Raw genomic sequence first — 24,446 nt, 5'->3', positions numbered from 1 at the left:
TTTTTTTTGAGACGGAGATTTGCTCTTGTTGCCTAGGCTGGAGTGCATCAGCACGATCTTGGCTCACTGCAACCTCTGCCTCCTGGGTTGAAACCATTCTCCTGCCTCAGCCTCCTGAGTAGCTGGAATTATAGGTGCCCGCCACCACGCTGGCTAATTTTTTTTTTTTTGAGAGAGAGTTTTGCTCTTGTCGCCCAGGCTGGAGTGCAGCAGTGTGATCTTGGCTCACTGCAACCTCTGCCTCCCAGGTTCAAGCGATTCTCCTGGCTCAGCCTCATGAGTAGCTGGGACTACAGGCGCGTGCCACCACGCCCGGCTAATTTTTTGTGGTGGCTAATTTTTTGTATTTTTAGTAGAGACCGGGTTTCATCATGTTGGCCAGGCTGGTCTCAAATTCCTGACCTCAGGTGATCCACCCGCCTCGGCCTCCCGAAGTGCTGGAATTACAGGCGTGAGTCTTTGCGCCTGGACTCCATGTCTTTGTTTTGTTTTGTTTTTGGTAAGAATTCTTGCTGTGTTGCCCAGGCTGGTCTTGAACTCCTGAGGTCAAGCGATTCTCTTGCCTTAGCCTCCCGCATAGCTGGGATTACAGGCACACGCCACTGCACCTGGCATTCCCATTATTTTTTAGTTCATATTTTGTAAATTTTTCTGTTTGTGATGAAAACTGCTTTTTTTTTTCCTTTAAATGTGTGATTTTTTTTTTTTTAAATGTGTGATTCTAAAAGGTTTGCTCCATTTTACTTGTGATTTAATTCTTCCTCAGGTTTGGAATATTTCTGAAAAGAACATATCGCACATGCCTTTCCTCTGTCTGGAGTACTCCCTGCCCCCATCCTTAGTACTCAGCTTTCAGGTCTCGGCTTTGGTGTATTTCCTCGGTAAACCTTTCCTGAGCTCCCATTACACACTTTCAAACTCCAAGCACTTTTCCTTAGTAACATTTATCACAGTTGTATTTATATAATCGTTGGATTAATTATTTGTCTTCCTTGCTAGACTCTAAACTCCTTAAGGGCATTGACACTGACCTTAAATGCTGCATCCCTAGCACCTGACATATGAGGGGATTTTATACCGAAATTGTTTTTTCAGTATTGACTCGGAAGAAGGAAACTAGAATTTCTCACTGGTTGTGTCAGAGCTGGAAGGGGTTTGGAGTATATAGCATGACAGGTGAGGACACTTGCCTAAGACTTTCTGGAGAGTTAGTTGCGGCTGGACCTTCATCCTAGGTCAGTGCTGTTCCCTTTGTGCCATATTTCCCCTTTAAGGAGCACCTCAGTCTTGTAAGATAAAGTCCAGGGGCAGTTTATTTTTATTCCCAGGGAGAATTGATTTGAATTGTGTTAGAACTGTCTGAAGATAGCCTGGGGGCTCTTCTTCCCTTCAGATGGCTCTGGAACCTCAGCATGGCTGCAAGATGCAGAACAGGGCCTCAGTGAACGGGCACGGGGCTGGTGCTCACACACCGAGGTCTCAGGCCATTTTCAGGTGGCATAGAAACACCTTCTAGCTGAAGTGGTTGCGGAAATAGATCATAGAACATTATTAGTGACCTTAGATTTTATTTTGGCTAATTGGATATTAGCTAAAAAGGATTCATGTAGGGTTGTATCTTGTTTTAAATATGTTTGAAAGTTTTAATTAATCTGTTAGTTTGTTACCTGTGAACAGGGAAGCATGTTATTTGTTAATTAGTAAACTTCGGAACTTGCTATGTTCCAGGTACCAGTATAGGAGCTGCTTCTAGCCTATACAGGAAGTCTGTTTTCTAAATGCATCAGAATCACCTGGGGACACTTTTAAAAATACAGAATCCTGGGCCCCACCCCAGCCTTTGGGCTCAGAATCTCCTGGGTGGGGCCTGGAGATCTGTATTTGGATGGAGCTACATAGGCGGGCTTGGGGGTCACTGCTGTAAGAAATCCAGGAGTGCCTGCTGCCCTCCTGCTGGTCTCTCAGACCCAGTTCAGGCATCCTGTCCTCTGGGTAGCCTTCCCTGGGGAGCGCGATGCCTGGCTCGTAGTGGGCATTCAGGAACTCTTTGACTATGACTTTTCCATCCTGGCTATTCTGGCTGTGCTGATCTGGGAAAGGCTGCCACATTCACCTTGCTAAAATGCTGCCTTTTTAATTTTTATTTATTTATTTATTTATTTTTTGAGACGGAGTCTTGCTCTATCGCCAGGCTGGAGTACAGTGGTATGATCTCGGCCCACTGCAACCTCTGCCTCCCAGGTTCGAGCAATTCTCCTGTCTCAGTTTCCTGAGTGGCTAGACTGTAGGCACCTGCCACCACACCCAGCTAATTTTTGTATTTTTTTAGTAGTGACCGGGTTTCACCATGTTGGCCAGGATGGTCTCAATCTCTTGACCTCGTGATCCGCCCGCCTCAGCCTCCCAAAGTGCTGGGATTACAGGCATGAGCCACCATGCCTGGCCAAAATGCTGCCTCAATGTATCAGTTCCATTCAGAACCTCCAGTGGCTTCTGGCTACCTGTCCTCCCAGGTCATGTCAATGTCCTGGACCCAAAGCAGTGGCTGAGCTTCCTGAGTTCTAGGACAAGCTGTTCCTTCTCATGGCGCTTTGCCTGCTCTGCTTCTGAGCATCTGTTGTCTCATTCTGTCAAGTGCAGTCTGACACTTGTAAAACTTAGATCAAGACTTATCCATTCCATGGGCCTTTCCTGCTGGATCAGGTTTGACAGAACATACCATGAAACCCCCAAATAATGGTGGCTTAAACAAGGTTGAATTTATGTCTCATTTCAATGCAGTCCAGAGGTAGGCATTCCTGGACAGGCATGGGGGGTTTGTGAAGTCACCAGGGTCCTTGGCTCCTTCCAGCTCTCTGTTTCGTCATCCCTGAGAATGGCGCTGTCTTCGTGGTCCCGGATGGCTGTTGGAGCTGGGGCCATTACATCGGTGTTGCTGTGTTGCATTTAGTCCAGTTTAGCCCAGTGCTGCTGTGTGTATTGTTTCAGGTCCAGTCTCATAACACGGTTCTACTCTACTGACTTCTGGGAAAGTGATCACAGTGAACAGGCCTAAAGGCGCCTCTCACGTCTCCTCTCCTTGCCCGTGTTGGCCAGCTCTCTGCAGCGGCGGTGGGGCCCACCAGCCACTGTTTGTGTGGCCTCCACGGAGCACAACAATATTACTTCTTTGTAGTATTTCCCTTGTGCTGTCAGCTCCAATGTTAACAGTTCAGAAAGACCTTCCCTGAATCTCTTTTCTAATGCAACCCTCATGCCAGCCTTCATCCTTCCCATCACCTTGTGCATTTTTTTTTTCTTTTTTTGAGAAGGAGTCTTGTTCTGTCACCCAGGCTGAAGTGCAAGGGTTCGATCTTGGCTCACTGCAACCTCCGCCTCCTGGGTTAAAGCGATTCTCCTGCCTCAGTCTCCCGAGTAGCTGGGATTACAGGTGCCTCCCACTACGCCCAGCTAATTTTTGTATTTTTAGTAGAGATGGTGTTTCACTCTGTTGGCCAGGCTGGTCATGAACTCCTAACCTCAGGTGATCCACCTGCCTTGGCCTCTCAAAGTGCTGGGATTACAAGTGTGAGCCACCGCGCTTGGCCTTTTTGTTTTTTTGAGACAGAGTTTCTTTCTGTCTGCCGCACAGGCTAGAGTAGAGCACAATGGTATGATCACAGCTCACTGTAGCCTCAAACTCCTGGGCTCAGGGGATCCTCCTGCCTCAGCCTCCTGAGTAGCTAGGACTACAGGCATGTGCCACCATGCACAGCTAATTTTTTTTTTTTTTTGAGACAGAGTCTCACTTTGTTGCCCAGGCTGGAGTGCAGTGGCGCAATCTCAGCTCACTGCAACCTCTGCCTCCCGGGTTCAAGCCATACTCCTACCTCAGCCTCCCAAGTAGCTGGGATTACAGATGCCCACCACCACGCTTGGCTAATTTTTTTTTTATTTTTAGTAGAGACGTGGTTTCACCATCTTCGCCAGGCTGGTTTCAAACTCCTGACCTTGTGATCCACCCGCCTCGGCTTCCCAAAGTGCTGGGATTACAGGCATCAGCCACCGCGCCCGGCCAATTTTTTTTTTTTTATTGTTTTGTAGAGCTGGGATCTCACCTTCTTGCCCAGGATGGTCTCAAACCGGTGATCCTCCTGTCCTAGCGTCCCAAAATGTTGCATCGCAGTTGTGAGCCAACACGCCCAGCTGTGCGTTTCCTTTATAGCATGTATTCATTTTTTCATGTATTCATTCATCGGGGGTTGTTGGGTGCGTGTCCCGTTCCAGGCACTGTTCTAGGTACTTGTGAACAGCAGGGAACGGAACAAGTTTCTGCCTTCGTGGAGCTGAAGTTCTGGGGTTGCGGGGAAGGTATGGGAGATACATTTTTAACAAATAAATAAATATAGAGCGAGTGAGATTGTGATCAGTTCTACAGAGAGAAGTAAAGCAGGCTGAGGAGATAGGAAGTGTGTGGTTGTCAGTGTGGGGAGTTGTTAGCCGTGGCGCGTAGGTGGTCAGGGAAGGCTCCATGGATAAGGTGCCATTCGCGCAGAGCCTGAAGGACCTGAGGGAGCCACAGCCATCTGGGCAAGACTCCGTCTGAGGCCACTGCAAGTGTGCGGGTCTCAGGTTGGAGTGTGCTCTGCATGTTTGAGCAAGTAACTGTCCTGTTAACTTGTTTGTAGTCTCTCTGTACCCCCTCCTGGAAGGTAATCTCCAGAAAGCAGAGACCTTACCTCCCTTCATCTATTGAGGTTTACGGGAACCCCATAGATGCCATCCTTATTTCTGGCCGGAGGTGGAAGTGATAGAGCGGGCAAGCAGCCTCTTAACCTGGGACACAGGAACTGGAGGGACGTCTCCCTGCAGGAGGGGCAGGTTCTGCACAGGCAGATTCCGGAGAAGAGAAAGAGGTGGGGGCCGGGGCTGACTTGCTTCCCAAACTCACCAGTCAGGTCCTCAGTCCGTCTCTCCTCCTGCCTTAGGGAGGAGTTAGTGTGTGAGGAGGGGAGGAGGATGGGGCGGGGAGCAAGAGGCCAGGGTGTTTGTCCAGGAGCGCATCCTCCGTACAGAAGCACAGGACAGTGGACAGGGGAGCCTCCTCCGTACAGAAGCACAGGACAGTGGACGGGGGGAGCAGCCTCCTCCGTACAGAAGCACAGGACAGTGGACGGGGGGAGCAGCCTCCATACAGAAGCACAGGACAGTGGACGGGGGGAGCCTCCTCCGTACAGAAGCACAGGACAGTGGACAGGGGAGCAGTGGACGGGGGGAGCCTCCTCCATACAGAAGCACAGGACAGTGGACGGGGGACAGCAGCCTCCATACAGAAGCACAGGACAGTGGACGGGGGAGCAGCCTCCTCCATACAGAAGCACAGGACAGTGGACAGGGGAGCAGCCTCCATACAGAAGCACAGGACAGTGGACGGAGGGAGCCTCCTCCATACAGAAGCACAGGACAGTGGACGGGGTGCTTCCTCTTTCTCCCGTGGACACTATAGTCTCAGCACTGTTTCTGGCACAATCTGTGTTCTCAACAAATATGTATAGTTGACTGACGAATAACTATAGTGATGAAACCCAGGATATCTTAGAAGAGTTGTCAGTGATCTGTCCCTTTTCCCTCAAACCTCAGCCTCTTTCAGAGCCTGAGACTGGGTTGCTCCATTTCCTGGTGACAAATTAGGAGGAAGAAGGAAACTGCACATCCCCCACAATCCTCGTCTGTTTTCTGTCACCATAAAAATACCTGAGCCTGGGTAATTCAGAAAAGAAAGATATTTATTTAACTTGAGGTTTTGGAGACTGGGAAGTCCCAGAGCACGGTGGCAGCTTCTGGGGAGGGAAGCAGAGGCATGCGGAAGGGGCACAGCGTGAGGGGCACCTGGCTTTATAACAGCTACTCTTGGTAACTCATCCAGTGCCGTGAGTGAGTGAGAACTCCCTCCCTCCCAAGAGAAGTAACCCAGGCCTGGGAGCCTGGCGTGAATCCCTCTTAATGACTTCATCAGCTCATGAAAGCCTCACCTCCCAGCAGCATCACCGGGGATCACATTTCCAATACGTGAATTCGGGGGACACCCTTTAAACCTCAGCAGCCACTTACAGGTGACTGTTGGGTTCCAGGAGGAGCACATGCCAAGGACTGGGAATGACCGGACAAATGTTAAAGTGCAGTAGGGGATTCTCAGAGTTTCTTTGAGTTCAAGAGCAAACCTGTGAGTGACTTGGAAAAGTTGAATACCTTAGCTCCTAGGTGGGGCTTGAGAGAAGCCTGGATGTGAAGACCTTGACCTTGATGCTGGCTGTCTCATTGATGAAGCTAATGACAAACAGGTGACCCTGGAAATGCAGTGGATTTTCCAGCTTGTCACAGCAGCAGGCACCTTGCACCTGAATGAAACTTTTGAATAAGTTATGATGGTCTGGAAAAGAGGTGATCAAAGGTACATGTCCTGAAGGGAGAGGCGCTTTGAAAAGATAGGCTGACATTTTATATGGCAGTGTTTAGAGAACAGTGCATATTTTATCAAATGCATTTAACAGTGGCTTTCTTTTAAATTGTAATATACTCATGAAAACAACTATAGTAGTTTGTGTACCAATGTATGTTTCTTCTGGAAAACTTTATAATCATGGATCTATGGGGAATAACTTTGTATAGTATTGTATCAAATACAATAAACTCTGGATAAGCCCACAAGTATGTGTTGAAATTATAAGGCAAAGCCTTGGGGTGATGATATAGATGAAATATACTGATAGATTGGGATTTATAAAATCTGCTGGGGCCTCAGTGCACGGATTAACTGTTCCAGCTTTGGGCATCAGTCATTCCTCATGACTTCCTGACTGTTCCTTGTTCCTATAGGCCATATTTTAAAAAGATACATAATTACCTTTTTTTGCAATAAAGATTGAAATGTAATTCATGTATCATAAAGCTCACTCATTTAACATATACAATCCAGTGGTTTTTAGTATATTCCCAAGGTTGTACAACTATGACCACTGATTCTAGAACACTTGTCACCTCACAAACCCTGTATCCATTAGCGTCACTCTCCATCCTCCTGTCTCCCCCGTCCTTAGAGACTACAAATCAGCTTGCTGTCTCTATAAATGTGTCTATTCTGAATATTTACTACAAATGGACTCAATATGTGGTCTTTTGTGTCCGGCTTCTTTTACTTAGCCTAGTGTTTTTAGGGTTCACGTTGTAGCATTGCATTAATACTTCACCTTTTTTATGGTTGGATACTATTCCATCGTATGGATAATTATGCCACATCATCCATTCATCAGTTGATGAACATTTGGGTTCTTGCCACTTTGAGGCTGTTATGAATAATGCTGCTGTGAACATTTACTTAGAAGCTTTTGTTGGCCGGGCGTGGTGACCGATGCCTGTAATCCCAGCACTTTGGGAGGCGGAGGCAGGCGGATCACGAGGTCAGGAGACTGAGACCACCCTGGCTAACACTGTGAAACCCCGTCTCTACTAAAAGTACAAAAAACTAGCCGGGCGAGGTGGCGGCGCCTGTAGTCCCAGCTACTTGGGAGGCTGAGGCAGGAGAATGGCGTGAACCTGGGAGGTGGAGCTTGCAGTGAGCCGAGATCGCGCCACTGCGCTCCAGCCTGGGCGACAGAGAAAAAAAAAAAAAAAAAAAAAAAAAAGTTTTTGTGTGGACATATGTTTTCACATCACCGGGGTATAACCTAGGAGTGGAATGGTTAACTCTGTTTAACCTTTTGAGGAACTGCCAAACTCAGTCACTATACCATTTTACATTCCCACCAGCGGTGTATGGGGGTTCTGGTTTCTCCACATCCTCACCAGCACTTGGAATCATCCATCTTTTCAATTACGGCTATTCTAGTGGGTGTGAAGTGGTATCTCATTTTAGTTTTGGTCTGCATTTCCCTAATGACAAATGATGAGATGATTACATGTTGCTAAGGACAACTACATACATGTATTTGGTATTTTTAAAATATATTTACCAAAATGCATTTTATTAAAAAACAAAAAAACAAAAAAACCAGTTACCTTGACTTTCCCCTCCTTACCCTGTGAGGTGTTACAACATGGCTAGAAACGTGCATATTCTGAGAACGTGGTTTGGAAATTTCTGACGTGTACACTGATGCGCCTAGAATCAGCAAGGGGACGTTTACGAGTATGAAGTCTTGATTGGGAGAATAATAGTAGCAACATTTGTTCAGTACTTTATTTAGTGGAGTCTTGCTCTGTCATAGTACCACATTTACTCTCCTCCGCTCCCCTCCCCTCTTTTCTTTAATTTTCTTTTTCTTTTCTTTTTGAGATGGAGTCTTGCTCTTTCCCCCAGGCCGCAGTGCAGTGGTGCGATCTCGGCTCACTGCAACCTCCATGTCCAGGGTTCAAGTGATTCTCCTGCCTCAGTCTCCCGAGTAGCTGGGATTACACAGCTGTGCGCCACCACGCCCGGCTTAATTCTTGTATTTTTAGTAGAGACAGGGTTTCACCATGTTGGCCAGGCTGGGCTCGAACCCTTGACCTCAAGTGATCCGCCTGCCTTGGCCTCCCAAAATGCTGGGATTACAGGCTTAAGCCACCGCGCCCGGCCTGTTCAGGCCTTTAGAATGTATACAAGTGCAGACGCCTCACTTGAGCATGGCTGAGGTTGGGGAAATCCCTGAGGCTGAGAGCAGGTGGCTTACGGAGCTCCCAGAGCAGCAGGAGGCACTTCAGGACCACGCTAGCTGCTGTGCCAAGGGGCTGTGGGTGTGGGGATGAGGGCTGGGCTGTAACCCACCTCACCATCTGTCCTCCGCCTGCTGATGACACCCCAATCTGAACCAAAACTGCGCTTGCTGGGAGTGCAACTTCCCTCTCTGCTTCAGGGAGCATTGCAGGTTCACCGAACATCGGAACAGGAAGGCAGCTCTGGGCTCAGTGCCCCTCCCCCAGCTGATACCCTGCGCCAGAAAGGGGCAGTGACTAGTGCCACACTGAGCTGCCTTTAGAAACAGCCCGGGCCTCCTCTGCTGTAAGAGGGAGGAGTTAGCAGCAGGTCGGTCTTTTTCGGAAGGGTGGGTTGAGAGGCAGCCCACCCTAATACCCACAGTGGAGGTGGGAGGGCCTGTCGTCTTCACCTATCCCAGGGGGCTTCGCCTCCCTGTCTCCCCCTGGCTCTGTCTCGCTCGGGAGGGGAGGATGCAGTCCGGCCTCCAGGAGGCAGAATCCGCTCAGTGTCCGGGGCTGGCTTTCCAGCTGCCCTGTGCCCGAGGCTGCCCAGCGGGGCCAGTGTTGCGGGAGCTGGATGGGGGCTGCGGTGCAGGCACAGGTTTCGTCCTGTGCTCCGCGATGTGCGCTGGAGGCCCTCCGCGGCTGCGGTCAGCACGAGTCCCCCAGGCCTGCAGACCCGAGGGGCCGCGGGCGTCCGGCGTGGGACGGAACTGGCCCCTCCTCCGCCGCGCGGTCTCTCCCCGGCCGGGGCCGACGCACGTGTCGAGTGCAGTGCCCCGCGCGGCCGCTTGGGGGCGCCGCTGTATCGCGTCTGTGCGTCCGACCCCCGGTCTGCGAGGTGCGCGCGGCTGCGGCCCGAAGCCCGAGGCTCCCGCGGGCTGTATTTTTTCCCTCCTCGAGCCCCGCCCTCCCTTGTTGTTTCGAAAGCCCTGAAATGAAAGGCAGTCGGCAGGGCTGTGGCGGGCGGTCATTTCCTTCCTGGGCTGCTGGTAAACCGGCTTTGATGAGCCGTTTGGACAAGGCGGGGCCGAGCCGCTGGGACGGGCGATCCGATCCGCCGCGCGGTCGCAGGGACGATGCACGGGCAGGCCCCTCGCACCTGCCTGGTCCTCCCCGGGGCCCAGCCACATCCCTTCCCGTCCGCCTGGTGCCCGGCACACCCGGTGTGGGAAACGGATCTGCGGGAGCTGCGTGCTGGGGGCGGCCCCTGGGTATCCTGGCGCCGGTGGCGAGTTTGGCAAAGACCCGAGGCTGCCAGAGGCCGGCTCCGGGGGGCGCCCTGGTGCTGGGTCTGTCCCTGGCACTGGCCTGGAGCCCGGCGTCCTTAATCGAGGGAGGGACTCGGATGCCACCTTACAGGCCTATCCCACGCGACTGTCCTCGCGATGAGATGAGGGCTTCCCAGGCCTGTGCCTGGGGCGGGAGGCCTGTCCCTGGGAGGAGGAGCCCCACTGCCTGCCTGCTGGAAGGGCCGCCTGGCAGGGCCCGAAGGCCTCCCTGCTGCCCTTCCTCACACCTTTCCCACCCAGGGCCCTTGTCTTTCGCCCTGGGGCCACTCACACCGTCCTGTGAGTTGTGGAGGACAAGTCAGGATGACCAGGGCAACATCATGTCCCATGCCTTATCCGCAGGCCACAGGGACCTTGACTTCAGGGCTCTGTCCCCAAGAGGCAACTCTAACTACTTGCCTGTTCTGAGCAGTGGAGCCAGGCCTCATCAGCTGGCAGAAAGTCTGCTGTTAAGTTAATGTGTTTTAAATTAAAGCCATTTGTTTTATTTATTAGGGTGATGACTGCTAAGCAGCCCTGATTAAGCCATCCTCTGCTGGTGGGACTAGTCTCCCAGAGGCTGGCCGCTGCTGCCCTGCTCAGTTCTGGCCTGGGGATAGCACAGGTGTGCTGCTTAGATAACTGATGAAATGAGACAGCTCGCGGCCTGGCACATGGCAGGTGCTTGGTCAACAGTGGCTGCTAATAATGGTACCAGAATAGGTGTGTTGGGAGATGACACCCTGCTGTCATCACTCTAGAAAGCACATACCTGTTTATTCACTGTGCTGGTATCTCCCCGGCCAGGTAAGTATGATACCGTTGATTCAGTTGCAGGGCAGTGCAGCTAGCTTGCCAAACAGCTTTCTGCCCAGGTTTATGTCCGGTGTCCCTGTGTTCTTGCAAGTCTTCAATTCTCCAAACTACTGTGTTTTTTTCTTCTCTGACACTCCTCCCGCCCCCACCTCTTGGCAGTATATCGTTTGACTCTCTCTGAAGGCATGGGACACCTTAGCCTTATTTGATGTTCAGGGGCATCTGCGCTTTCTCTTTCCTGCTGGAAGGAAGAGGCTCATCTTCATCACGTCCCTTCCTCATGGGCCCTAGCCTGCCTGGCCCTGGGCAGAGGCTCTGCAATGCGAGCTGGCCTGTGCCCTGAAGTGGGGGCTGCTGCTTGTCAGGGTGATAAAGCCTTTGTAGTCTTGTGTAGATGACAGTCGCCTCTGTGAATGTTCCTTAGTTTCTCAGAGGTTCCAATTCAAATTTGTTTATAGTAAACGGTGCACAATTACACAATTTTTGATCAAATTTTGATGTTTTGTTTCTCTCTTAATGGTTTTGGATTTGTTTTCTTGGTCTGATTGCACGCACTAATTGTTTATAGTCATTTTTGGGCATCAGCCAAGTGTAAGCTGTAAATGACTTAAAAAGGCCGGGCGTCTGTGGAGATGCTCATGGATCCATGTAGCCCCACATACTCCCAGAGCCGCTCCTATGCCTGGCCGCCACACTGCCCCCGAGTGGGGTCTCTGGCCTCACCCTCTGTGGCTCTTGCCTCACCGAAGGCTGTGAGGTGGCCCTGCTTTTGCCAGAGCATCACAGCACAGCAGTCCAGGATGTGAGCTCTGTGTGACCGCTCAAGTGGCCAGGCTCCCTGAGTCCTGGTTGGGGTGGGGTTCTGCATGGGCTTCATAGGCTCAGCAGGTGGATTTGTCTGAAAAAGCTGCCCAAGATCAGGCATAGTGCAGGCTTTGCTGAGGGTGCCCTTGGCCACCGGCTCTCTGGAGGGTAGGAAGACAGGGCCGAGGGTTCTGGGTGTGCCGGGGCTGCTTTGTGAGGATGGAGAGGCTGGCTGGGGGCAGGAAGCTTGGAGGATACGCATCCAGGATACATGGGTAGGATGTGACCTGCCCACCTTAGAGAGGAGGGAACTCAGGCAGCTGGAGCCACAGACTGGCTCTGTCCTCTGTCCCTGGCAGGAGAGTCATGACCAGAAGATGGGGCAGAGGGGAGCAGCTGGGGAGGGGCGGCCTGGCTGGGTGAGTGTGCGGCTCTCTGGGTTGGCAGTCAGCGGCAGCCAGGACTCCGGAGCGGGAGCCACAGAGAGAGCTGGGGGCCTGTGCCGGCCCAGCCAGGAAGTACTTGGCCGCCATGGTGATCCACCTGGCTGGACTGCCTGGGGTTGCGGTGTACCCCAGCCACCTCCCATCTCTGGGACTTTGCTCAGGGGCTTCTTCCCCAGATCACCCATTCCTCCTGTCTTCATCTGATTAACTCGCCCTTCATGATGAAGCTCAGATGGTGCCAGTTATGTGGGGACCACCTCTGACCTCCACCCTGGTGAGCCCCTTTCCCCTGGCTCCTGCCAAGCTGACACTAGCCCTTCTGCCAGCTGCTGGGGGATGAGGGCTGTGTCTTATTTTATTCTCCGGGACATAGTGGCGCAGGGCCTGGCGTGGGTAAGACTGCATAGGCTCGCACACTGGAGGAGCTGGATGCCAGCACGGTGGGCAGTGGTGTGTGAGTGCAGCCATGGAAGGCCGGGGTGGGATGGCTGGGCACCAATGCCCGTCAGATGTCCTGTGCACATGCTGCTCAGACATACAGGACCTGGCGTCCTTGGCTGCCTACAGAGGCCTCAAGCTTGTAAAGAAAGCTTCCTGGTCCCTCTTGTCGTGGGTTCTGCTGCAGAAAGTCATCCGGCCTGAGACTAGCTATGAAGCATCAGCGGTGTTTTGGGTTTTGGAACTGACCCCCTTGCATTACCATGAAGAAATGCTGGTGCAGGCCCTTGGGAGGTCCAAGGGGCTTCACTTGTCTCCCTCACCTGAAAGCCTTGGGGAGGTTGCTTGGTCTCCCTCGAGCCCCGGCTGGCGGGCAGTGCCCTGGGCAAGCTCTTCAGCCTGCACCTGCCGCTGGGTGCTCACTTCAGCTGGAGTGCGGTGGACAGAGTCCTGCCCAGGTGTTACTGATCCTGAGTTCTGGGTCTTCCCCTGACCCTAGCTTCCATTGGCAAAGCCTTCTGGTGTCTTTGCCTCAGTTTCTCATCCATAAGAGGGGTGGGGATGCTCCGGCTCTGAGTAACAGTCTGTTCTCTTCCGGTGTGTGTAAACAGTGCTGGGGCTCATAGAGCTCATCTCTTTCCAGAGCCTGTTCTGAGTGTGCAGGTGAGAAGCTGCGGGGCATGAGGAGGCTGCTCTTCTGCTCTTTCTGGGATAATCCCTGGGCGAGGCTTCCGTGCTGACTTTCCTTCCGTCCTCTGGGAGGTACTGGTTCGTTTCTCGGGCCCTGCCCTGTGTGGGGTGACCTGCAGAGCATGAGGGTGAGGGGCGCGGAATGCCCAGAGCTGTCTCAGGTTTATCATCACCGTCAGTGAGTCACAGTTGCCACCATCGCAGGGGCCCCAGGTGTCAGGCACCATGCTGGATCCTGCTTTTCCTCCCTCATTTAACCTTGGAGCAGTCAGGCCAGTGAGGGGCAGCAAGTCTCCCCCAGGAAGAGGCTGCACAGAGGAGCATGCTCGGAGCCCTGACTGGAGTCCAGCTTGCCGATTCTTCAGCACGCTGCCCGATGCCTGTTGATTTTGGCGGTTCATTCTTGTCCCTCCAGAGCCAGGAATGCTTTGTGAGAACTGGGACCCCACCAGAAGGGTTTCCACGGTGCCCCTGTGCCTGCTGCTGGCTGGCCTCTTCCCCTGGTCAGCCGGGTGGCACAGAACAGGGGAATCGTAGGGCTGCCTGGGGTGGACCTTCCCTCCCTCCTCCGGGAGCTGCCCGTAGAACGGCAGCGAGCCTCTTTCCAGGAGGTGGGATTGACAGGCTGTGATGTTGGAGCCCCACCTCCCTCATTTAGCTGCAGAAGAGGTCTGGGTTGGAGGGAGTCCAGTCTCTGGTCCTGGAGTTGAGTCTATTTATGTTATCCATGAGAAAACTGGGCCCAGAGAGGCCAAGCAACTTGCTCAGGGCCACACAGCTGCTCAGTGGACAAGGGAGACTGGGAGCAGCTCTCCTGTGCCCTCTTGGTTCCCTGCGCCCACGGTCTCCCTGCCAGCCTTCCCTTGTGTTCGGAAGCTAGTTCCGCGCTGTGCTTGCTCTGTGCGCTGTTCTGTCTTCTGTTTTGGTTCCTAGCCTGTCACAGTTTTTGGATCTCACCCACTTGTGACTCCCTGCAGTCGCCTGTGTTTTGTGGACAATGAAAGCCTTTGCTCCCTGCCCACCGGAGGGAAGCTTGGCGACCTCCTCAGCTGCAGGCCCACAGTCACGGCTCCCTCCATCCCGTTGCCTGGCCCTGCTCATCTCACTCGGAGCTGAGTCCCCAGCTGATTCGGCCCTGCCCGGGGCTGAGCCTGTGGGTGCGAGCCGTGTGGGATGGGGAACCCCGCTGCTGTCTCCTGCCTGGTCCTGCGCTCCTGCAGCTCCAGTCCTGCCTTGACTGTCACAGGGATCTCCAGGCCCCCGCAGCGGCTCCCTGTTGGGCGAGCATGGTACTCGGAAACCGCCTGTTCTGCTGGTTTAGCCCCACTCAAGCTCCTTGCTGAGGGACTGCATTCCCGCTGCAAACCCATGGCCTCATGGGTCTTTCTGATGCTGCTGTGATCCCCGCTGTGTCCGCAGTGCTGGTGAATTTCCCAGCCTGGGGCGGCTGGGGTTAGGGTCCGAGTCTGACTTCTTTCTCCTTCCTGCGCAGCTGGTGTGGGAATGGGTGTGCGTCTCTTGAATGAGTATGGTGTTGGCTACAGATGGGCCGCTTTAGATTCTGGCTCTGCCTCATCTTTCTGGGAGGTGGGGGGTAGTTGTTTACATTCTCTGAACCACTTCCTGTGTGCAGCAGGGGCCCAGTCATATCACCTGCCCCAAAACACTGGTGTGGGGGCGGCATTCAGTGACTGACTGTGCATAGCGCACCTGTTTGTGTTTGACGCGTGCTGGGTGGGCCCTTGGGCACTGCCCTGGCCCCGTGAAGGCCCTGCAGGTCTGTGTCCTGCCCTTGGTGGCTGTGTCCAGCTTTAGCATGCCACCTCATGGTCCTGCTCAGTGGCTCACCTGCTCACCCTGTGTCAGGTCCCAGCCTGGCGGAGGTGGCAGCCCCTGAATCCGGGCCGTGCGATCCTGCTCCCTGGATGCCCAGGTTCGAGATGCTCGGGTTCGCCTTGGGAAACAAAAGAGCAGGTTTGGCACAGAGATCCCACAAACTACAGACTTAATTATGCCCCGTGGACGTGCTGAGCAAGGGTGAGAGGGTAACTGAGCCTGCAGAGGGCTCCATGCAATGCCATGTGGCCCCCAGTTTCCTCACAGTGGAAAAGGAACGAGCTTCCAGCTCAGGGAACGGCTTCCCAGGAGCAGATGGCACTTTGGAAATCAACTCATCGCGCTTTGAGCCGCGTCCTGTGGTTGGGAGCGTGGGGGGCGTGTTTCTGCTGCTGACCCCAGTTTCAGGGCAAGTGTAACCTGTGGTCAGTGCAGGGTGGGGCTTTGGTCCCAGGCCCTGGGGCTGAGGCCCTGGAGAACCTGGGAGGCCCGGGCAGTCATTGCTGATGTCTGCGCCATGGCCAGAGTCTCCGACCCCTGATGGCCCCCTGGGGCCTGATTTATGGGCGTCTTTGGGGGATTTGTTCCAGCCTGGAAATATGAGGGAAGTCTCACCACCCTGGCGGGGGTGCTCCCTGGCACAGAGCTGGGCATCGGCACCCCCTGATTTGTCTGAGAGCACCGTTTCCTTCTAGCGTTACCCTTTAAAACTCGCTTCAGGGAAGAGCGATTGGCTACATAGTTGAATTTGCCGAGCAGCATTTGTGGAGGATGTAAACTGCCAGGTAACCTGGCCCTGCTTAGTGGTCTCTTCTTTGGGCTCATCGAGTGGCTTTTGCTTTGATCAGAAATGTGAACAGGCCGGGCGCATGGTTCATGCCTGTCATCCTAGAACTTTGGGAGGCCGAGGCTGGTGGATCACCTGAGGTCAGGAGTTCCAGACCAGCCTGACCAACATAGTGAAACCCCGTCTCTACTAAAAATACAAAAATTAGCCAGGCGTGGTGGTGCGCGCCTGTAATCCCAGCTACTCGAGAGGCTGAGGCAGGAGAATTGCCTGAACGCAGGAGGCAGAGGTTGCGGTGAGCCGAGATCACAACACTGCACTGCAGCCTGGGAGACAAGAACTCCTTCTCAAAAAAGAAGAAAAAAAGTGAAATGTGAACAGTTGAAGTTTTTAGAACTGATGTGGCTCTCAGAGAGTTGGGAGACATTTTAAGGCAAATGCAAAATGAAAACATTTCCTTTACTTAAGGCTCTGTAGGCTGTGTCTTAAGCAGCGGCCTTGGGAAATGAAATGTGGTCTTGCAGTTTAGCCCCTGATTTCTGGAGCTGTTGACTTCTGAGCCTTTTCCTGTGACATGTGCGGCATCTGGACCTGATTTGTGGGAGTCTTTGGGGGATTTGTTCCAGCCTGGAAATATGAGAGGGAAATCTCACTGGCCCAGGAGAGGAGTCAGCTTAGGACAGCCTTCCCTGGGCCCTGTGGAGAGGGAGGGTCTGAGAAAGGGGCAGGAGAAAGTGCTTGGAGAAAAGCGGGCAGCTGGGGTGCGGTGCCTGGACCCCACGGAGAGCCCTTTGTGACTTTCTTCTCCAGGCAGCGGAAAGCTGTAAATCTCATTCAACAAACCGTCTTCGTTTTCCCATGTTCCCTTGAGCCCTTGTCTCTCGGGGCCTAGTTTGGATCGAGCAGGGGAATGTTGTTCTCTACTCATTGCACTGAATAGGGGACCCCCCTGTGGTGGCGTATGCCATAAACCCCTCCCGTCTCGCTGCCCTGTCTCCAGCTTATTGTTCCTATCACTATAGCGTAAGTTATGGTCATATTTCTTTTGTAACCCGAGCTGTGAGTTTCTGGTTTTTCACACAATAAATAACACCACAGTGAATCTCTCTCGCCTCTGTGTGTGTGTGTACGTGTGGTTTTTTTTCTTCTTTTAAATTGTTCCCAGGAACCTTCCTTCATTCTTCACAAGAAACACTTCCCAGTCCTATGTGGTCCTCTTCCCGCATATTAACACGTGAAGATCCGGTCCATCAGGGCTGCTCCTCAGCCGCCACTCTCCTGCCTCTTCATTATAAAGAGTTTTTCTCGCTAATTGATATCGCACAACCCCACTTTCTGCCTCTCATGATATAATTTATTTTTTAGATGTTAAAAATTTTAGTTCTGGAACAAGCCAAAACAGAAAAATGAAAAAAAAAAAAAGTGACAGATACTTTTGTTTCTACTGTGTAACTTAAACAGGTGCTAACATTTTTCTCTATTTGCTTAAGATTCTTTTTTTAAGGAAATAAAATAGTATAGACGTGGCTAAAGCTCACTCTAGTTCTTCTCCATCCTACTCCCTCTATTTACTGTCACAAGAAGTTGGTGTGTTTTGTGCAATTTGTATGTTTTCTTTTACCACGTGTGTATGTATGGATAAAATATCTATGTGTTACTGCTTTGTATGTTTCCAGCAGTTATGTAAACACTCTCGTATATCCATTTGTCATTTCATTGTGAGTATGAGATTTCATAGCATTATGATTGTGAGATTTATCTTTGCTGATACGTGGAAGTCTTGCCCGGTCATTTTAATTGCTGCGTAGTATTTTATTGTGGGCGGACCTCCGTTTACTCATTTGCCTTCTGAGAGATGGCTGGGTGGTTCCCCTGTTTTGTCACCCCCACTACGGTGACCACCCAGGCACACATCTGCATCTGCAGATGTGCTTGAGGCTCTGCAGGGTCACGCCTTGAAGGGGCTGCTGGGTCCGGGGGCGTGTGCATCTTCTGCTTTGCAGGACCCTGGTGAGCTCCCCTCCAAGTGGCTCTTCCCCTTCCCATTCCGCATTCTCCCGAGCACTTGGCGGAGACTCCCTTTTATTGGTGTGGGTCCTGCTGCGTTTGAGGCAGGAGGTAGAGGCTTGGAGGCAACTTTGGGAATAGGATGGGAGGGAAAATTTGAGAGCAGACCTGAGTGGCTCCTTCGTGCCACCTCAGACTTCCTGGCTGTGCAGACACGCGGGCCAGCCCTCCGAGAGCATTCAGAGTCTCTGTGGCAGGTAGAGAGGAGGGTGCCTCCAGCTGCTGGCGGAGCAGCCCCTCCCTGAAGTCTGGACCCAGTACTCAGCACAGCTTCACGGGGATCTGTCCTGGCCTCGCTCCCCTCGCGGGCAGGTGCAGGGCTGTATGAGAAGGACCTGGGGCCTGGCTCCTCTAGGACCTGCTGCATAACCTGTGAATAGCCCCTTTCCACCTGGCTGGGCCCCGCCTTTCCTGTCAGAAGCACATGGGGTCACATCAGTGATTTGGGTGACTGCTTAGCTCTACCCATATTGGTCACCCACTTGAGTTTTGCAGTTGGCAAGTGGTCTCAGCTTTCCTAACTGTGGTCTGCTAGGCCTGAGCCTTGGGGAGTCAGCAGGTGCGGTGGGGGTGGGGGACCGGCCCGCAGTACAGCAGGGGCCTGGCGCGAGGGTGACTTGGCTGTACTCAGTGAGATGGTCTGTGCTTTCATGTAGCTTGAGGGAGTCCTCAGACCCCAGGGCCATCTGTCCAGTGCACATTTATGCCGACAGAGGGAAGCCTAGGTTGGCCCTTGTGGGTCATTCACAAAAGCCAGAGGCAAACGAGTGCTGCTTTGAGATGAGCATTTTTTTTTTTTTTGAGATGGAATCTCGCTCTATTGCCCAGGCTGGAGTATAGTGGCGCGATCTCGGCTCACTGCAAGCTCTGCCTCCTGGGTTTACGCCATTCTCCTGCCTCAGCCTCCGGAGTAGCTGGGACTACAGGCACCTGCCACCATGCCGAACTAATTTTTTGCATTTTTAGTAGAGACGGGGTTTCACCATGTTAGCCAGGATGGTCTCGATCTCCTGACCTCGTGATCCGCCCACCTCAGCCTCCCAAAGTGCTGGGATTACAGGCGTAAGCCACCGCGCCCGGCCTGAGATGAGCATTTTTAAGATCCATGTAATCCCATCCAGTATTGCTGCTCTCTGAAGCCATCATTCAGCCTGGGCATCTACTATGTGCTGGGTGCTGTCCTGGGAACTTGGGTGTATCAATGAACAGAAGAGACAGAACAGGTGAAAAGTCCCTGCCTTGTAGCACTTACATCCTGGCAGGAAGAGGATTAAATGAGCTCTTAAAAATGTCTAGTTCGCTGCCTGGGAGGCACTGAAGTAGGGGTTCATAAAGGGTTAGGTTTCTTTTCATTTCTTTGTTCCATGAAAAGCAGATGAATAAATCATATAGTAAGTTAGCAGGTGAGTACATTATACCGTGTGTCGGCAGGAGAAGAGGATGGGGGTGGTATGGGGGTGGTTGCAGTTTGTTTTTTGAGATGGAGTTGCGCTCCTGTTGCCCAGACTGGAGTGCAGTGACGTGATCTCTGCTCACTGCAACCTCCGCCTCCCGGGTTCAAGTGATTCTCCTGCCTCAGGCTCCCAAGGAGCTGGAATTACAGGCATGTGCCACCACGCCCAGCTAATTTTTGTATTTTTAGTAGAGACGGGGTTTCTCCATGTTGGTCAGGCTCGTCTCGAACTCCCGACCTCAGGTGATTCATCTGCCTCGGCCTCCCAAAGTGCTGGGATTACAGGCGTGAGCCGCCACGCCCGGCCAGTTGCAGTTTTTAATTGGATGGGCAGGGAAGCTGTCACTGAAAGGTGGCATTGAGTGAAGACCTGAAGGAAGGAAGGAGCTGGCTGGGCAGCCCTGGCAAGGAGCATCCGGGCGGCAGGCGCGAGGGGCTGCTGTGTCAGAGGCTCAGCGCAGTGGCCTGGGCGAGCGCAGTGGGCACCCGTGCCAGGGCTAGCAGGAGGAGGGCAGCTCCCAGCCTGCATCGGAGTGAGGATTCCAGCTTTGACTGGCTCAGAGGAGGAGGGTCTGGCCTCCGTGTGGAGAGTAGACTGAGGGGCCATCACCCTGGCCTGGGGCAGAGAGGATGGTGCTGGGCCCGGGGAGGCTGTGGCGGGGGTGAGCGGTGGAGGGTTCTGGATCCATCAGGAAAGGGCCATTACTAGGTTGGGATGTTGAGGTCTTCTCCACTGGAGTTTATTTATACGTGGACTTGAAGTATGTGGCATCAAGAGGGCTAGAGACCACACGTTTACCGCTGTTGACAGCACTTGGGTTTGTAGTGAGCAGGCTCAGTGGGAGCTGTGCCCCTTAGTGAAGGAGTCAGATAGGACAAGCGAAGCGAGGGCAACCCTGGTTCCTGAAAGGTTGAGTATATTCTGGAATCAGCGAGACCTGGGCTGAAATCTGGGCTTTGGCCATCGACTGAGTCACCTGGGGCAGGGGCCTTCCCCTCTCTGGCCACAGCTGCCTCCTTTCCGTGGGGCACGGTGATGGCGAGGATGGGATGAGCTCATGTCTGTCTACGTTGCTGCCTGACACGTTTCCTTTCTTTGTGATCCCATGAAGAGCAGGTGCCAGTGTGCCATGTGCCTGTCATGTGCCATGCACCTGGTGGGAGCCATGTGCCCGTCGTGTGCTGATGTGGGCCGTATGCCTCTGATGTGAGCCGTATGCCTGTTTTATACAGTATGGTGCTGCCGTGCGCCTGGTGTGAGCCTTGCGCCCATCGTGTGCTGATGTGGGCCGTATGCCTCTGATATGAGCCGAATGCCTGTTTTATACAGCGTGGTGCTGCTTAGAGAAGTGCCGGATCCTGAACATTGCCTGGTGGGTGTAGCCTTTTGAGGTTACAGGAAGGGATTTAGTGAGAGGCTTTAGATGAGACATTAGGTGAATTAGGTGAGTGGGTTCTGACGTCAGGCGGGGAAATCAGCGTGTTGAACTCCTCCTGGCTGCTGGTGCCGCGTTTGGCCTTTTAAACACAGTGTCTCACCCACAGAAGGCGGCATCGGATGTGAGCAGTGCATCTAAAATTCCGTCTGCATGTTTCCTTCGTGCATTTTCCCAGTGTCCTAGAGCTGTCTGCAGTATTACTTACTTAACGTATATTTTAATTTGACTCCTGTATTAGTCCATTTTCACACTGCTGATAAAGACATACCCGAGACTGGGTAATTTATACAGGAAAAAGGGGTTTGTTTTTAGAGGCGGAGTCTCGCTCTGTCCCCCAGGCTGGAGTACAGTGGCGTGATCTTGGCTCACTGCAATCTCCTTCCTCCGAGTTCAAGCGATTCTCCTGCCTCAGCCTCCCGAGTAGCTGGGATTACAGGTACCGGCCACCATGCTCAGCTAATTTTTGTATTTTCTTAGTAGAGATGGCATTTCACCATGTTGGCCAGGCTGGTCTCAGACCCCTGACCTCAGGTGATCCATCCGCCTTGGCCTCCCAAAGTGCTGGGATTACAGGTGTGAGCCATTGCGCCTGGCCAAGGAAAAAGGACATTTTAATGACTTACAGTTCCTCGTGGCTGGGGAAGTCTCACAATCATAGTGGAAGATGAGGAGCGAGTCACGTCTTACATGGATGGCAGCAGGCAAAAAAAGAGGGGAAACTCCCGTGTTTTGTCGTGTTGTTGTTGTGCAGGGAAACTCCTCCTTACAGAACCATCAGATCTCATGAGACTTATTCACTATCACAGGAACTGCATGGGAAAGACCTGCCCGCACGATTCAGTTACCTCCCGCCAGGTCCCTCCCACAAGATGAGATTTGGGTGGGGACACAGCCAAACCATATCAACTCCTTTTCCTTCTTCTTTTTTCCTTAGCTTCTCCTGAGGTAGTATCTGTTGAAATCCAAGTTCTAAAGCGTTTTTCTTAGTACTTTGCACAATGATATAAGCCCATAAGTATTGAAGTGGTTGGTCCGTGTGCCTGCAGGACTCCCTTTTGCACCCCTCTGGATGTGTGTGTATCAATCTCAGGGAGCACTGGACGAGGGGCTTTGTGAAACCCAGGAGAGCAGGCAGCCTTGGAAAGCGGCTGATAAGGTTTGACTGCGACCCCACCCAAATCTCACCGGAAATTCTAATCCCTACCTGTCAGAGGAAGGGCCTGTTGGGAGGTGATTGGATCGTGGGGGCGGGACTTCCTCCCTGCTCTTCTCAAGAGAGTCAGTGAGCTCTCAGGACGTTTGCTGTTTGAAAGTGTGTAGTGCTTCCCCCTTCTCTCTCTCTGTCCTGCTGCACCCTCTGCCATGTGTCCCCTCCACCATGATTGTGCGTTTCCTGAGGCCTCCCCAGCCATGCAGAACTGTGAGTCCATCAAACCTCTTTTCCTTATAAATCACCAAGTCTTGGGTAGTTCTTTATAGCAGTGTGAGAACAGACTAATACAGCAGCTGAGCCTGCCCTGGAGTTGGAGGGTTTGAGCCCAGCAGGGCTGTGTGGGGATCATGGCTCTCCTCCTTGGGCTCCAGCTGTGTCCCCAACCCAGAGAACCAGGAGGGAGGTGGGGGGCCAGTCGGAACTGGGGCTCAGTGCCCGTTTCAAGAGAGGCGGGCCCCTAGAGGAGGCTGCGCACAAGGGTGGGGTGTGAGGGATGGGGACGAGCCTCGCGGCCCAGGCCACCTTCCTGCCTGCGTGACAGAAGCAGGAATCTGGCTCGGTGCCTCCCTTTGGGTGTTACTCATGGTAAAACTGCAGTGTTCTTTGGAGGTCATAGGTCATGGGATGGAAGGACAAATCGAGGAATTTGGCGAAGAAGCCCTCACAGCCCGCAACTGGTCGGCTTGGTGAATATGTGGACTGCGACCGCCCACCCTCAGTTTTCACAGTGAAATCCTGGAACTGCCATTTGCTCTCTTCTCCCTTCGCATCTCCTTCCTCTCTTTCCCTCGCCGTCATACCTCTTCCCCTCCTTTTTATGGGGTGGAACATGTTATTTTGTAGAAAAACAGCTTCTGCTGTCAGGAAAATTTAGTATTAAATGTCAAAAAGCAAAACGTGATTTATAGAAACGGCGAATTAAGGAATGCTTCTACCCACTGTGCAACGATTATTTCAAAAAAGTTCACTGAAAGTATTCTTTAGTGAGTGCCAAAAACAGGTGGTGAGTGACTCCATGCATTTGTTTTGACAAATGCCTGCTCAGTGTGGAGAGATGGAAATTGGGACCAGGAGGCTGGAGCGGCGGGTGCCGGGTGGCGAGTGGCGAGTAGCGCCGGGGAGGGTGCGCCGCCCTCCCGAGGCCCGGCTGGGAGTCTGGGACTGGCTCTCCGACGGTGGCTGTGGGGGCTGGATAGTCTGTGTTAAAGAAATCATGGATTGATGCTTGTGGAACCCCTCAGGGTGTGTCACGGTGTCTGGAAGGCCATGTGGCCACATTCTAACGTCACTGTTGGCTGGTCACGAACACAGAGTCCAGAGGATAGTGCAGACCCCTGCTTGCCCCCACCTCTCCTTTGGAGCTGCCTTGTGGTTTATTCCTCATCAGCCTGGAGGAGTGTCCGGGGCTCACCCCCTCTGCCTCTGCTCACTCCTCAATCCTCTCAATGTGTTTCTTTTCATCTTTCCCCTGAGTCTTGCTCTCCCTCCAGGGACATGGTTCCATCCTGCTGGTTTGCCATAGTTCCTCATGGTCATCCTGGAAGTTCATCTGGAAGGCCTGGGTGTTTGAAGGTCCACGAGGTGCTATACCTACAAGACAGACAAACTCTGTATTGCTATGCTAGCACGGTCTTCGTCCCTGTATCCGCTTGCCAAAGACCCTCTTGCCATTGGAGGTGAGGAAGACACGAGCAGGGTGAGGGGAAGGAGAACTGGTCTGGCCATACTGGGCACAGAGAGGGCACTGGATCCTTTACCCGGCTCTTCTTTCTTCCAGCCATGACAGCCTTGTCTTCCTGGAGACCGATGCTTGATTGTTGCTCTGTGAGGAGCACCTGGGTCAAAAGCAAATTGAGATTTTGAAAGAGAGAAGGGGTTTATTGTAGCCATTTATCCTCTCTTCATTGCAGGCAAGAAAAAACCTGGTGAACCACAAGTGTGCTAGATGGAGAAGGATGAGAATAAATGTGAAGAGAATAAATCAGCAGGTGTGTGTGTGGTGGTGTATTAGACCATTTTTGTGTTGCTATAAAGAGATACCCGAGATTGTGTAACTTATTTTAAAAAGAGGTGTAATTGGCTCACGGTTCTGCAGGCCGTAGAGAAGGGTGGTGCCAGCATGTGCTTCTGGGGAGGGCCTTAGGGAGCTTCCGATCATGGTGGAAGGTGAAGGGGAAGCAGGCACATCACAGGGTGAGAGCAGGGGCAGGACAGAGTGGAAGCGGGTGGAGGTGCCACACACTTCTACAACCAGATCTGCCGTGAACCGCCTGTGCGGGAGCTAACTTACCTCCAAGGGGAAGGTGCTAAGCTATTCATGAAGGATCCGCCCCCACGATTCCGTACCTCCCACCAGGCCCCACTTCCAGCATTGTGGATCACATTTCAATGTGAGATTTGGAGGGGACGCACATATCATCCTCTCTGCCTCTTCCCACTCCCACGTGAGGCAAATACCCGTGGTTCCTTCAGTC

General features: G+C 52.8%; 1 protein-coding gene across 3 annotated transcripts in view; it reads left to right on the top strand.

Annotated features, from left to right (window-relative positions):
* XXYLT1 (xyloside xylosyltransferase 1) overlaps window positions 1-24,446 on the top strand; it is a 200,250-nt gene that overhangs the window by 2,448 nt on the left and 173,356 nt on the right. Inside the window, exon 1 of one of the 3 annotated variants that reach the window (XM_011988961.1) lies at window positions 22,040-22,179. The exons of 1 other annotated variant lie outside the window; for it this stretch is intronic. In XM_011988961.1, the coding sequence (XP_011844351.1) occupies window positions 22,138-22,179 (42 nt within the window). In that variant the 5' untranslated portion in view covers window positions 22,040-22,137. Of the gene's footprint in view, window positions 1-22,039; window positions 22,180-24,446 lie in introns of those variants that run through there. One more of the 3 variants, XM_011988963.1, reaches the window with a different exon arrangement.

The sequence above is a fragment of the Mandrillus leucophaeus genome, unplaced genomic scaffold, assembly GCF_000951045.1.
Source record: "Mandrillus leucophaeus isolate KB7577 unplaced genomic scaffold, Mleu.le_1.0 Scaffold342, whole genome shotgun sequence".
Taxonomy (NCBI): domain Eukaryota; kingdom Metazoa; phylum Chordata; class Mammalia; order Primates; family Cercopithecidae; genus Mandrillus; species Mandrillus leucophaeus.
This window is presented reverse-complemented; position numbering and strand designations above follow the sequence as displayed.